This window comes from Pristiophorus japonicus, chromosome 9, assembly GCF_044704955.1.
Source record: "Pristiophorus japonicus isolate sPriJap1 chromosome 9, sPriJap1.hap1, whole genome shotgun sequence".
Lineage (NCBI taxonomy): Eukaryota > Metazoa > Chordata > Chondrichthyes > Pristiophoridae > Pristiophorus > Pristiophorus japonicus.
In genome coordinates, this window is record NC_091985.1 from 96,412,848 (window position 1) to 96,428,155 (window position 15,308).

The 15,308-nt window shown below is 46.2% G+C and overlaps 1 protein-coding gene across 3 annotated transcripts in view; it reads left to right on the forward strand.

Moving 5' to 3' along the window:
- LOC139273141 (serine/threonine-protein kinase VRK1-like) overlaps positions 1-15,308 on the forward strand; it is a 208,704-nt gene that overhangs the window by 113,819 nt on the left and 79,577 nt on the right. For all 3 annotated transcript variants that reach the window (XM_070889605.1, XM_070889604.1, XM_070889603.1), the window contains one exon: positions 14,533-14,741. In XM_070889605.1, coding sequence (XP_070745706.1) covers positions 14,533-14,741 — 209 coding nt within the window. The remainder of the gene's footprint in view (positions 1-14,532; positions 14,742-15,308) is intronic.

A 15,308-nucleotide genomic window follows, 5' to 3' on the forward strand; every position in this document is an offset into this window, starting at 1 on the left:
TCACTCTCAAATGCTTCCATAACCGTGGCTAAGTCTGCGGGCTGCGCCATTTCCACCCCTGTGGTGGGCAATGGCAGTCTACTGAGAGCATCGGCGCAGTTTTCTTTGCCTGACCTGTGGCGGATGGCGTAGTTGTATGCGGACAACGTGAGCACCCATCTCTGGATGTGGGCCGATACGTTGGTATTTATCCCTTTACTCTCGGAAAACAGGGAAATGAGTGGCTTATGGTCAGTTTCCAATTCGAACTTTAGCCCAAACAGGTATTGATGCACTTTCTTTACCCCATAGACACACGCTAACGCTTCTTTCTCAATCATGCTGTAGGCTCTCTCAGCCTTGGACAGACTCCTGGATGCATAAGCAACTGGTTGCAGTTTCCCGAAATCATTAGCTTGTTGCAATACTCACCCGACGCCATATGATGACGCATCACATGCTAGTACCAAACGCTTACATTGATCATACAACACAAGCAATTTGTTTGAGCATAACAATTTTCTCGCTTATACAAAGGCAATTTCTTGGCTTTTGCCCCAAACCCATTCGTCCCCTTTACGTAATAAGACATGCAGTGGTTCTAACAGTGTGCTGAGACCCGGTAAAAAGTTACCAAAGTAGTTCAGGAGTCCCAGAAACGACCGCAGCTCCGTCACGTTCTGTGGCCTCGGTGCGTTCTCGATTGCCTCCGTCTTCGCGTTGGTGGGCCTGATGCCGTCCGCTGCAATCCTCCTTCCCAAGAACTCCACTTCAGGCGCCAGGAAAACGCACTTCGAGCGTTTTAACCTGAACCCCACGTGGTTGAGTCAACTAAAAACCTCCTCCAGGTTCTGCAAATGCTCGGCTGTGTTCCGACTTGTGACCAAGACATCATCCTGGAAGATCACGGTGTGCGGGACCGACTTCAGTAAGCTTTCTATGTTTCTCTGGAATATCGCCACCGCTGATCAAATTCCAAACGGGCATCTGTTATAAATAAAAAGATCTTTGTGCGTGTTGATGCAGGTGAGGTCCTTCGATGATTTCTCCAGTTCCTGCGTCATGTAGGCTGAAGTTAGATCCAGCTTCGTGAATGTCTTTCCTCCCGCCAACGTTGCAAAGAGGTCGTCGGCCGTTGGTAGTGGGTATTGTTCCTGCAGGGAGAAACGATTAATAGTTACTTTGTAATCACCACAGATTCTGATTGTGCCGTCTCCCTTGAGGACAGGAATGATCGGGCTGGCCCACTTGTTGAACTCAATCGGTGAAATGATGCCCTCTCGTTGCAGCTGGCCTAGCTCGATCTCTACCCTTTCTCTCATCATGTACGGTACTGCTCTCGCCTTGTGATGGATGGGTCACGCCCCCGGAATTAGGTGGATCTTCACTTTTGCTCCTTGGAATTTCCCAATGCCTGGTTTGAACAGCAAAGGGAACTTGTTTCAGACCTGGGCACACGAAGTGTCGTCAGCGGACGATAGCGCTCGGACATCGTCCCAGTTCCAGCGTATCTTTCCCAGCCAGCTCCTGCCGAGCAGCTTGGGACCTCCTGAATCGCGGGAATCGAGCATGGCCATGCTGTTCCTAAGGACAGCCACACTTTACGGCAGAAGGTCAGAAAAATTTAACGCTATCGCCCATTTGATATCGCTCGCGGTAACGCTCATTTTCAAAAATGTAAACTAGGTGTTTTGAGAATGGGCGAGAAGCTGGCGATCTGAAAACCCTTTTTTAATGCCCACACCGGAAATAACACCATTTTTGGGCGATAAGCTCAAAAGTGGAGTTTCTAGCCCTTGGTCCTTTGCATGCCTGACATTCAAAAAAAAGTTTAATGACATCATCTATACCAGTGCCAACACATGTGTTATTTCTGCTCCTCATTAAGGCAAACACTACACCTGCCATTAGTTACATTTTCCTCAGTTCCAAAATTGAGTTTGTTGCTCCTATCACCATTAACTTCATCAGCTCTTGGATCTAGTAAGAAGTGGGCAGTGTAGGCTTTCTCCTTTAGGTAGTTTTTGACTTTTTCATAACATTCTACTTAGCTTGCCGTCTTAACTACCATTTAAGTACCTTTTAATGATGTTAATTACCTGTCCCACCGATTGCTGTCGAGTCTGCAATCCAAATGCAGATCTGACAGCTGAGAAACTCACATGGAGGCGGGTTCAGAGCGGGATCTCGACCTGCTGACAATCAGGGCTATTTTGACAGCGGGCCCGCCTCCAAATCTGCATTCGCAGGGCTGGGAAGATTCCGGCCACTGTGTCCAACTGAAAAAATGAAAGAGAATCAATGAAACCTTCATATGTGAGTGTCCAAGCTTTCAAAGTATCAGCTCCAGACACTGGGGGGGCGTCGGGGGTGGGGGGGCGGGAGGGGGGGGTGTGATTTTAAAGTGCTGGGTACTGAGGCAGGATTAATAAATGATCTCATAGTAAAGGATCCTCTTGGAAACAGTGATCGTAGCATGGTTGAACTTCAAATTCACTTGGAAGGTGAGAAAGTTGGATCTCAAACCAGTGTCCTGATCTTAAATAAAGGTGATTACAAAGGTATGAAGGCAGAGTTGGCTAAAGTGGACTGGAAAAATAGATTAAAGTGTAAGACGGTTGATAAATAGTGGCAGACATTTAAGGAGATATTTTATAACTCTCAACAAAAATATATTTCAGTGAGAAGGAAATACTTTAAGAGAAGGGAGAACCATCCGTGGCTAACTAAGGAAGTAAAGGATGGTATCAAATTGAAAACAAGGGCATACAACATTGCCACGATTAGTGGGAGACCAGAGGATTGGTAAATTTTTAAAAACCAGCAAGGGACGACTAAAAAAATTATGAAGAGAGGGAAGATAGAGTATGAGAGTAAACTATCAAGAAATATAAAAACAGATAGTAAGAGCTTCTACAGGTATATAAAAAGGTAGAGAGTAGCTAAAGTAAACGTTGGTCCCTTAGAGGAAGAGACTGGGGATTTAGTCATAAGAAATAGGAACAGGAGTAGACCATACGGCCCCTCGAGTCTGCTCCGCATGGCTGATCTGATCATGGACTCGGCTCCACTTCCCCGCCCGCTCCCCATAACCCCTTATCCCCTTATTGTTTAAGAAACTGTCTATTTCTGTCTTAAATTTATTCAGTGTCCCAGCTTCCCCAGCTCTTTGAGGCGGTGAATTCCACAGAATAAAACAACCCTCTGAGAGAAGAAATTGCTCCTATTCTCTGTTTTAAATGGGCGGCACCTTATTCTAAGATCATGCCCTCTTGTTCTAGTCTCCCGGAAACATCCTCTCTGCATCCATCTTGTCAAGCTCCCTCATAATCTTATATGTTTCAACAAGATCACCTCTCATTCTTCTGAATTCCAATGAGTAGAGGCCCAACCTACTCAACCTTTCCTCATAAGTCAACCCCCTCATCTCTGGAATCAAGCTAATTAACCTTCTCTGAACCTTATGGGGAACAGGGAAATGGCAGAGACTTTGAACAAATATTTTGTATTGGTCTTCACGGTAGATAACACTGAAAACATCCCAATAATAGATAATCAAGGGGCTATAGGTCTTAAAAGAAGGAGCTACAGAGATAGTGGATGCATTGGTTGTAAGTTACAAAAATTCCCTGGATTTTGGAGAGGTCCCAGCACATTGGAAAACTGCAAATGTAATGCCCCTATTTAAAAAAGGAAGCCGACAGAAAGCAGGAAACTATAGACCAGTTAGCCTAACAACTGTCGTTCGGAAAATGCTGGAGTCCATTATTAAGGAAGCAGTAGCAGGACATTTGAGGAAAAGCATAATACAGTCAAGCAGAGTCAGCATGGTTTTATGAAAGGGAAATCATGTTTGACACATTTGCTGGAGTTTTTTGAGGATGTAACGAGCAGGGTGGATTAGGGAGAACCAGTGGATGTGGTGTATTTGGATGTCCAGAAGGCATACGAGAAGGTGCCACATAAAAAATTACTGCTCAAGATAAAAACTCACTGGGTTGGGGGTAATATATTAGCATGGATAGATTGGCTAACTAACAGAAAACAGAGAGTCGGGATAAATGGGTCATTTTCTGGTTGGCAAACTAACTAGTGGGATGCCACAGTGATCAGTGCTGGGGCTTCAACGATTTACAATTTATATTAATGACTTGGCTGAAAGGACCGTGTGTAATGTAGCCAAATTTGCTGATGATACTAAAGATCGGTGGGAAAGCAAGTTATGAGGAAGATGCAAAGAATCTACAAAGGGATATAGATAGGCTAAGTGAGTGGGCAAAAATTTGGTAGATGGAGTATAATGTGGGAAAATGTGAGGTTACCCACTTCAGAAGAAAAAATAAAAAAACAAATTATTATTTAAATGGAGGGGAATTACAAAATGCTGCAGTACAGAGGGACCTGGGGGCCCTTGTGCATGAAACACACAAAGTTAGTATGCAGGTACAGCAAGTAATCAGGAAGGCAAATGGAATGTTGGCCTTTATTGCAAGGGGGATGGAGTATAAAAGCAGGGATGTCCTGCTACAACTGCACAGGATATTGGTGAGGCCACACCTGGAGTATTGCGTACAGTTTTGGTCTCCTTATTTAAGGAAGGATATACTTGAATTGGAGGCAGTTCAGAGAAGGTTCACTAAGTTGATTCCTAAGATGACGAGGTTGACTTATGAAGAACGGTTGAGCAGGTTGAGCCAATATTCATTGAAATTTAGAAGAATGAGAGGTGATCTTATTGAAACATATAAGATACTGAGGGGGCTCAACAAGGTGGATGCAGGGAGGACGCTTCCACTCGTGGGGGAATCTAGAACTAGGGGGCATAGTTTCAGAATAAAGGGTCACCCATTTAGAACTGAGATGAGGAGGAATTTCTTCTCTCAGAGGATCATAAAGCTGTGGAATTTTCTGCCCCAGAGAGCTGTAGAGGCTGGGTCATTGAATATTTGGGGAGCGGGCAGGGAAGTGGAGCTGAGCCCATGATCAGATCAGCCATGATCTTATTGAATGACAGATCAGGCTCGAGGGGCCAAATGGCCTACTCCTGCTCCTATTTCTTATGTTTTTATGTAAGGTGGCGAAGCACTGAGAGTGGGGGGGCCCAGTATCACATGTGGAGCCCAGAAGTAACTGCAATGCATGTCAGTAACTTTTTAACACAGCCACTGCATTTGCATCTGACTTCCGGGTATCCTGACCAATTAGAATGTGCAGGCATGATAACGACACGCTTGAGTCTATTTCAGCTCAACTATTTAAAGGCACTCTGCAAAGATGACAGCGAAGGATTGTGGCAGTGGGGGAACAGGGGAAGCAACTGCATCAATGTGGCAAGGCTGTGCCTCGGTTCACAACTGTCTCCCTCGACCTGATGCTGCGCTCTGTAAAGGCCTGCAGGGAGATAGAAGCCTGCTGATGGGAGGAAGAAGCTAGCGTCAGAGACCAAGAAGGCGTGGTTGGAGATTGCTCAGGAGGTGAGCAGCAGGAGTGTGGTACCACGCTCCTGGATGTCGTGCCGGAAGCGGTTTAATGATCTAATTATAGCAGGAAAGGTGAGCACAATGACATCCTGATTTATGTATCACTCCAACCCCCTCACTCTGCCTTTCCAAGCCTACTCCTGCACATCACTCTTCACACCACAACACCTTGCAGGTGCACCCATCCCACTCTGGCTATGCACTTCCTCAAATCCCCATTTGACTATCCACCACTGGCACTCACCCTCATCTTAATGCAATGTGACGCCCCTCTCTCATAGTCCCCATCCATCCATTCGACACATTCCACTCATTCATAGATCTCTTCTTTCCCTTCTTACTGGAGAAGAGAACACAGAACATCAGGGAGAGGTGGAGAACCGGAGGTGGCACTCCAGCCATCTTGACACTGGCAGCTGCAGAGGAGGAAGTGCTGGAGATAAGTTGAGTCCCGGCATGCCTGGCCATCAGAGATGGAGAGATGGGGGCCTCCCAGCTACCTGGTGACTGAATTAAATATCACACAGCCACATGGCACACAACACTCATGTTGACTTGATGTCAGCAGCCAGTGAAATATCATCATGTGCATAGGTTCACTTAAAACATTCTTACCGTGGCCGAGGAGCTCCTCCCGGAGCCGCAGTGCAGATTTCATCCCCTACTGGCCACAACGGACATGATTTTTGCAACGTGACAGCGCAGGTAAAATGCAGGGAACAGCGCCAGCCCTTATACATGGCCTTTTTTGACCTTACAAAGGCCCTTGACACTGTCAACCGCGAGGGTCTATGGAGTGTCCTCCTCCGTTTCGGATGCCCCCAAAAGTACGTCACCATCCTCCGCCTGCTCCACGATGACATGCCGGCCGTGATCCTTACCAACGGATCCAATCCACGTTCGGACCGGGGTCAAGCAGGGCTGCATCATCGCCCCAACCCCCTTCTCAATCTTCCTCGCTGCCATGCTCCACCTCACAGTCGACAAGCTCCCCGCTGGAGTGGAATTAAACTACAGAACTAGTGGGAACTTGTTCAACCTTCGCCGTCTCCAGGCCAGATCCAAGACCACTCCAACCTCTGTCGTCGAGCTACAGTACGCGGATGACGCCTGCGTCTGTGCACACACAGAGGCTGAACTCCAGGACATAGTCGACGTATTTACTGAGGCGTACGAAAGCATGGGCCTTACGCTAAACATCAGTAAGACAAAGGTCCTCCATCAGCCTATCCTCGCCGCACAGCACTGCCCCCCAGTCATCAAGATCCACGGCATGGCCCTGGACAACATGGACCACTTCCCTTATCTCGGGAGCCTCCTATCAATAAGGACAGGCATTGACGAAGGGATCCAACACCGCCTCCAGTGCGCCAGTGCAGCCTTCGTCCGCCTGAGGAAAAGAGTGTTTGAAGACCAGGCCCTCAAAACTGTCACCAAGCTCATGGCCTACAAGGCTGTCGTAATACCAGCCCTCCTGTATGGCTTTGAAACATGGACCATGTACAGCAGACACCTCAAGTCGCTGGAGAAATACCACCAACGATGTTTCTGCAAGATCCTACAAATCCCCTGGGAGGACAGACGCATCAATGTTAGCGTCCTCTTCCAGGCCAGTATCCCCAGCATTGAAGCACTGACCACACTTTGATCAGCTCCGCTGGGCAGGCCACATAGTTCGCATTCCAGACACGAGACTCCCAAAGCAAGCGCTTTACTCGGAACTCCTTCACAATAAACGAGCCAAAGGTGGGCAGCGGAAACGTTACAAGGACACCCTCCCTGATAAAGTGCAACATCCCCACTGGGAGTCCCTGGCCAAAGACCGCCCTAGGTGGAGGAAGTGCATCCAGGAGGGCGCTGAGCTCCTCGAGTCTCGTTGCCAAGAGCATGCAGAAATCAAGCGCAGGCAGCGGAAAGAGCATGCGGCAAACCAGTCCCACACACTCCTTCCCTCAACGACTATCTGTCCCACCTGTGACAGAGACTGTGGTTCTCGTATTGGACTGTACAGCCACCCAAGAACTCCTGTTAAGAGTGGAAGCAAGTTTTCCTCGATTCCGAGAGACTGCCTATGATGATGATCTTACCGTGACAGTTTAAATTCATTTCTTTAATCTCCCATAGGCCCATCAAGCTTCCTGCAGGAGATTGTCCAGGAGGACAATGACGACTCCTCAGAGGGGGACACGCACTCTCAAGTGAAGAAGTGAGCAAGAGCAGATGGTGGAGACAGGGGCAGCAGTGGAGAGTCCATGTCAGAGAGCACAGAATGCTCCAAGCTCTGCTCAGCTGGACGCAGATGCTGAACTTCAGGGGCCGTCAACGAAGAGGATACTTTTGGAGAAGCAGCAAAGAATATGCGATGTACTGGCAGGCGTTCCAGCCGCACTGTGCATGCTTGCAGAGAGATTGGAAGAGTCCATCTCAAGCATGAGTGGCATGATGTTGCAGGCCTTTGTGATGATATCTTCATTCATGGAAAGAGTGTATAGAGCATTAAACATGGCAGTAAAATGAGTGCACACTGGCCGTCACCAATGGCTTGCACACTCCGAATGTCAATAGGATTGATGAAACCCTAGCCTTGGCTTTAAGAGCCTCACCGATGTGCAGCAAAGTGCTCTCAAACTCATTGCTAGCAGGGAAATGCCGGTGGGCCATGAGAGGGAATATGGAGAAAGGGGACATGGAAGTGGGGACTCTGCTCAAAGTGCTTCCGCTTCTCACCTGTTGCCCTCCCCCACAGTCTGAGCACATGCTACTTCATCTCCCGATGGCCGAGTCTGCCCCTGCACAGGTATAGGTGGAGCAGTCTTTGACGTCAGCCAAGAGCATCTGCACACAGCGCAGGGATGTGAGCAGCTTGCCTCTTGTCTCTGCTGAAGCCACAGGGGTTACACGACATAGGAGTAGCAGAAAAAGGAAGAGCAAAGATTTGTAATTGCACAAGGGTATGCACATGAGTGTGTTACACAAGGTTAGATTGTTAAGTTTCTGTTTAATTTTTGAGCCACATAAAAATGATTTCTTTGCACCATTTTCCTGTCTTGCCCATTTCTGCCTGCTGCTGGGCAAGTGGCCTTCTCACTTGTGATGAATGCTAACACAAGACTTAAATCCGATCAATGGCTGTCTGTGAAAGGATACTTTGTTGATTGCAGGATTGTTTTGTGTTTTTTGGGGGGGCAAATGAGTTTATCATGTGGCTGCCAGATGGGTGCACTGGTGCAGCCTGACTAAATCTTGCCATTATGAGGCCATCCCGGCAGCAATGTACGCCGCTGCTGGTGCCATGGCTACATCAGGTCCCTTCTACTCCTCCTTCTGTTACTCCTCCTCTGAAGAGGCTGTGCACTCTGCGCCCTGTTCCTCCTGCAACTCCAGTCCTCACTGCTGCACTTTGTTGTGCAGAGTGCAGCACACCACGATCATTCTGGAGACCCTAACTGGTGCGTATTGAAGGGCGCCTCCAGGTCTTTTGAGGCACCTGAAGCGCATCTTCAGCATCCCCGTTGCTTGCTCAATGACACATTTCGACATCATATGGCTTTGATTGTAGCGTTCTTGGGCCTCATTGCTTGGGCTCCTCACAGGTGTCATTAGCCACGCTGTAAGTTGATAGCCCTTGTCTCCAAGCAACCAGCTGGTAGGTCTGTTCTGAGGTGCAAAGAGCTCAGGGAAGGTGGACTGGTGCAGGAAGAATGCATCATGGCAGCTCCCTGGGACTCTTGCACACGCCTGCATAATGATCTTTTTGTGGCTGCAGATGAGATGCACATTGATGAAGTGGAAGCCATTACAGTTCACAGACTCTCTTGGGTGATCTGGGGTTGCCTTGATTGCCGCATGTCATCATCATCATAGGCAGTCCTTCGGGGTCGAGGATGACTTGCTTCCACACTAAAAATGAGTACTCAGGTGACTGATGAACTCATTTTAAAAGGTGGAAGATGCCTGTGCGTGGATTTTATTAACGTGGGATGGCTGTTGCACACCAGCCACCACACGGGCTTGACAGAGCGAAGTCTTGGTCCAGTGACAAGTGGATCCAAGACGACTGGAGACCAGGCTCTGCCGCATGTGCCAATACATACAGACAAACCCAAACATACTCCGACTGTCCTCCTTCTCACAGGACCTCTCTCTATGTGGAATTCATATTATGCAATGTGAGCCTCACGACCTCACAACCTCGCTATTGGCCCATGCACGGCGCTCCCTCCAACAGTGCGGCGCTCCCTCAGTACTGCCCCTCCGACAGTGCAGCGCTCCCTCAGCCTTTCACCCAACACTTGAACCTCATGTGTACAATCGATGACACCCTGCACCTGTGGGAAGCCAGCCAGAGCCACAAACCTGAGCGCCCGCTCATTCTGACTGGCTTCATCATTGGCAAAGTTCACATAACTGCCTGCCCTGGCAAACATGGCATCAGTCACTTGTGTGATGCAAATGTGGATGACCAGCAGCAAAATCCTACAAATGTCTCCTGCAGATTCCTGGAAGGAGCCTGAAGCAAAGAAGTTGAGGGCGGTGGTCACTTTGACAGCCACTGGTAATGCTTGTCCACCAGGTTCACTTGATAGATTGTAAGTGGAGTTCAGACACACAAGCTTCCAGTGCAGTGAAAGTGATCTCCAATGTAGTGAAAATCACCTCCAAAATGGTAGAAATCACCTGCAAAGTAATGAAAACAAACTCTAAGAACAAGTACTGAGCTAAACCCTTTCACTTTGGCAAGGAAGCAGGTGTGAGGTCTCAGTATTTATGGGGTTTTATGCCTGTCATTTGTTCAGCCCCTTCAATTGGCGCTGTGCTCTCGTCTTGCTTTCACTGGCGAGGTTCAGCAAGCCCGGGAAACCCGTGACCCACAGTTAAAATTGAAAAAAGCTGATAATCAGTTCTTAACATATATAAATTGGCAACCTGGATCTCCCAAAGGGGTTTCTCGCAAACAGCCAAACGTGCTGCAGTTAAATACGGAAGTTGGTGGGTTAGAACCGGCTCCCCAATGCGCTGTCAATTTTAGCACTTTTAATCACTGACCCACTCCCACTCGCACTTTGAAGTCAGAATTCCCCCCTCTGGCTTTAAAATAGAGCCCATCTATCAAATTTCTGAAAGACCTCAATCTAACAATTTTTCGAGATTCATTATGTCAGTCTTTTTTTGAGTTTTGAATGTAACTGTATCGGGAATGTGCAAGTTACCAGGCCTCATTGTCAACAGAACTCTTACACAATAACCCTTTTATGGACCCTACAGTAATCTTTCAGATGTTGTCCTGGTTAGGGAAATCCATCTCAGGTGATCACTAACACCAAATCTTCAGGGCATGAGTCATCGGCTATTGCTTGATGCATGTTTTCCTGAGATCTGCGTAACTTCTCATCAGGCCCACTGAGCAGGATTTGTGCACGAATGCACATCATTGACCCAAACTTAGAATTACATCGAGTCTACAGCACAGAAACAGGCCATTCGGCCCAACTGGTCTATACCGGCATTTATACTCCACATAAGCCACATCCCTCCCCTCTTCATCTAACCGTATCAGCATATCCTTCTATTCCTTTCGCCCTCATGTGCTTATGTAGCTTCCCCTCAAAAAGGTTAACATTGGCCCTCTCTGGAACCAAAAAGCAGGCTACGCTCCATGAAATTGATTCCAGGACATGACACTCCGTAAGTTAGATTGGTTATGCTTGATGTCAGACCTTGGAGTGCCACACTTAACAGCTGTTGTAATCTCCTTTTGATAGGAATGGTATTTTTGGGGGCTATTTGGAACCTTAGTGGCTTTATTTAAAAAAACACCTATAAATTACTGCAATCATGGCCTTCAAAGAGAGAGAGCCACTGCCAGATCATCCAATAGACAGACCCTGATAGCTTTTTTGGCCGCAGTCGCCCTTTCACTTATCACCAGGGACTCATATAACACTATTGTTGGGGTCGACATCTACAACTAGGGGTCCCACCACACATGGACCAAGGTTTCATTCTCCAATTTCCTTTCCAAAGGAGACCGAATTGGGTGGCCACCTTTTTGTTTCACAGGAACCAGTTTAAATATCAATGTGTGAAATGAAGAGCCTGTCAAAGTAAGTAGTTTGAGCTGGATTTTTGGCTCATTTGCACCTCGGTTAACGCCCCAGTGGGGTGTTAAATGATGTTTTTGGCCATTATGCCAGGCGTCCAGGATTTACCGCCCGGGCAGAAGATTCTACTATTGGTTTGCGTCAGCTCAAAAACTTACCGACCTGCCCTCCTTTTTTAGCGTGATGATGACGCCAATTGTTGTGCAATATTGCGCTAGCACCCCGGATGGAACACTTGGCCTCAAAGCCTTATTTAGCGCCCGCCCCAGGAAACGCCTGAAAAAAACAGGTGGTCCCAGGATGCGGCAGGCGGTATTGGCAGCATTTTTAAGTGGAGAGATGGGGATCCTATATCGCAGGTCATATTGACTACAACGGTTGTGCACATAATGCTGTGTGAAGCCTCAACTTGCAAACTTCACTTTTATCTGCCATTACAGTGCCCTTCCAACTTCAGTGAGAGAATTTAATGGGGGCATTACTAGTTCGCAAGCATATCATGCTCCATGCTATTGCCCGACGTTGTCAAGCTAGAGGAAGGACTCTTGGCCATGTCAGCTCATGGATGATGAGTGGCCGAAGACGTCCGACGAGGAGGACTTACCCCCCATGGATTTATAGGCACCAACGCTCAGACCTCCAACTCTCGGAGGAGCAGTGTGTGAGAAGGCTGCGCTTCCGAAAGGAAGTGCTGTCAAAGATACGCCATCTCCTACAGGCAGACCCATGCCTGCACCACTCTGGAGGGAGTCTTCAATACTCCCCTCAACAGGTTTCCGAATTCATTGTGGTGTGCTGCATGTTTCACAACTTGGCCATCATGAGGGGCTAGGCATTGCCAGTGGGGATTGCAGGCCCACCTCGAGAGGAGGAGGATGACGAAGAGGAGTCTGGCGAGGTCCCTATTGGATAGTCACACCATCCACGGAGAGACAGTGTGGAGATGCTGCCGGACCAACACTCGCATGTCACCAGCTCGTAATGGACCGGCTCTCCTAAATGGAGGAAACTGAGGGATGGAGCTAATATTGGACAGGCTACGTGCCCCCATAACTGCACATCTCCAGTGAACGTTGGAATGATGCACAAGACACCAATGGCAAATGATGAGTCATAAATTTTACTGCAAAAAGTCACAAAAACACCCCCACCAAAATAAAACCATACAATATACAATGTTATGTTGCAGGGCACTAAACAACAATGAAACTTCTTTACCGCCGCAAGATTTGGAACGGGCGCACAGTGTCTGTTGTGTAACGCCTGACTTAACGCCAACGCTCCTCCAACTTACATTTTCACCAAAGCTTGCAGTTGGAGGCGCAAACTATTTTCAGGCGCTAACTTTAACGGCCCATCGTGATTAATGCCCTGAAATCCAAAAAGCCCAAAATCCAGCTCTTTAGCTTTTCAAATGGTTTGTAAAAGAGTTTGTGAATCCCATTAGATGTATCAATATTTTGATCATTTATGTGGCCATAAGATGTGGTCAAGGAGTGAAATGAAAATAACCAGCTCCATTGAAGAATCGAACTGTAGCTAATCCAACAGCTCTTACATACTTTATATTGTATAACATTCTGCAAAGAAAATCGAACATTTGAAGGTCTATATATTGAACAAACTTTGAGCAATACCAGCAATGCACTCTGGTTCAAATGGAGTGCTGAAAAAGTGATAACCTGTATTGTTGAACTGCTAAAAATTGTAAGTAAATGCCTTTGGAATGCAAAAATTGTGAAAAATAGCATTGTTACAAGTATAGAAGACAGAATAAGGCCACATAGATTGATAATAGTGATAACATCATTTTGTTCAAGATTATGGTCATTACTGGCCCTGAGGTGCTCATTACCATCCCTTGCTTCACTTGGTCTAGTAATGAGTACCTCAGGGCCAGTTATGCCCGCACAAGATGATGATATTGCTATATTATTGTTAAGGAGCAACTCTATTTTAATTATAATCACAGTGATCTGAAAGGTCACTTACTATTATGATCAGTTTTTTTGTGTGTGTCCGGCTGAGAAATGCTCATAATGGCAGAGAATGAGAAAAGATACACAGTTGCAACAAGAATTTTTGGTCCTGATATAAGCCACACTGAATGTTTTGGTATCTAACAGAATGGTTTTCTGAAAGCATTTGCTGTGGTCAGCAGAAAGCTTTACTTGCAAGCACTTACTGTACAGGACATAGCCAATCAAAAATATGGAGAAACTGTTGCAAAATAGATTGATTTTTAAAAAGCACCTTCACTTCTGATAATGACAAACTACAGATACAATGGAAACAAATTCATGGCTGCATTAGGTTAAAAGAACCGTGATAGTTCTATACCGTACTTTAAAAAAATGATTTTTAAAGATTTTTTCCACGTGTTCTATTTTTCAAATTTACGATGCTGTGGATTTTCAGCTTTGACATTTGGCAGCATCAGGTCCAGGCCACTTGCAAATCCCTTGTTCACAATTTAGAATATACAGGCAGAACAGAGCCATGATTTCTGTAAATTAGAGGCAGGTGCAAAGATTTAGGAGCCCTGTCCCCTGTTAGTTTCAACCCCTGTGATCAATTACGTGTATGTTTAATATCTTTGTTACTGCACAGAATCAGATGTTATGCCGCAGTCTCAAGCTGACTAGTCTTATTTATTTAATCCTCTAAGGCATAGAGATTCCCTTTTGCATTGCATCACTAAATATGGTAAGGTTACTTGCATTTAATTTATTCTTGGTGGGTATAGATGTAAAGGCTGCTTTATACATTTCATTGTCTGAAATCCTCTTGATGATAATGACAAAATGACGTAAACTCAAGTGATAGAAAACATATTGCTGTGCTTGAGTGGTAGTAAAATTCAGAACCAGAATAAAAGGATAGTTCTAATTATTCTATACAAACATGTAACCAGCTAGTTCAGTTTGGTTGCTAGATATTTGTCTAATTTGTATCCTTGAATGGTCTTGCAGGTGAAATAGTCAACTATTTGTCTTATGTGAGCACTCTGAAGTATGAAGAAAGGCCACAGTATCAGAAACTGCACAACATCTTGTTAAATAGTCTGGAAGCCAGCCGATCTAAGTACATGGATCTCAGTGGACTAGAGTACATGGATTCTTTGCTTTTGTCTGTTCCTGAGAATATGAAGAAAGTACCTGCAATTCGCCCATTACAAAATGTAAGCACCTACGTTTTATTTCTGTTTCCTATGCTGGTAGGATAGAGAGTTCATGCATGGATGTTTTCTGATGTATTTTGCCAGTTGATATGCAATAGAATTTTATGCTGATGATGATACAGCACATAGTGTGCCTACTCATTGTGTCACAGAGTAGCAACGGAAGGGTTTTTTCGACCATGATGCCCCTAAATATTTAGTTCCCAATCTTAGGGCCCAAATTTGCCCAGGAGTTACATAGAAATTTAGAAACATAGAAAATAGGTGCAGGAATAGGCCATTCGGTCCTTCGAGCCTGCACCATCATTCAATATGATCATGGCTGATCATGCGCTTCAGTACCCCATTCCTGCTTTCTCCCAATACCCCTTGATCCCTTTAGCCATAAGGGCCACATCTAACTCCCTTTTGAATATATCTAACAAACTAGACTCAACAACTTTCTGTGGTAGAGAATTCCACATGCTCACAACTCTCTGAGTGAAGAGGTTTCTCCTTATCTCGGTCCTAAATGGCTTACCCCTTATCCTTAGACTGTGACCCCTGGTTCTGGACTTCACCAACATC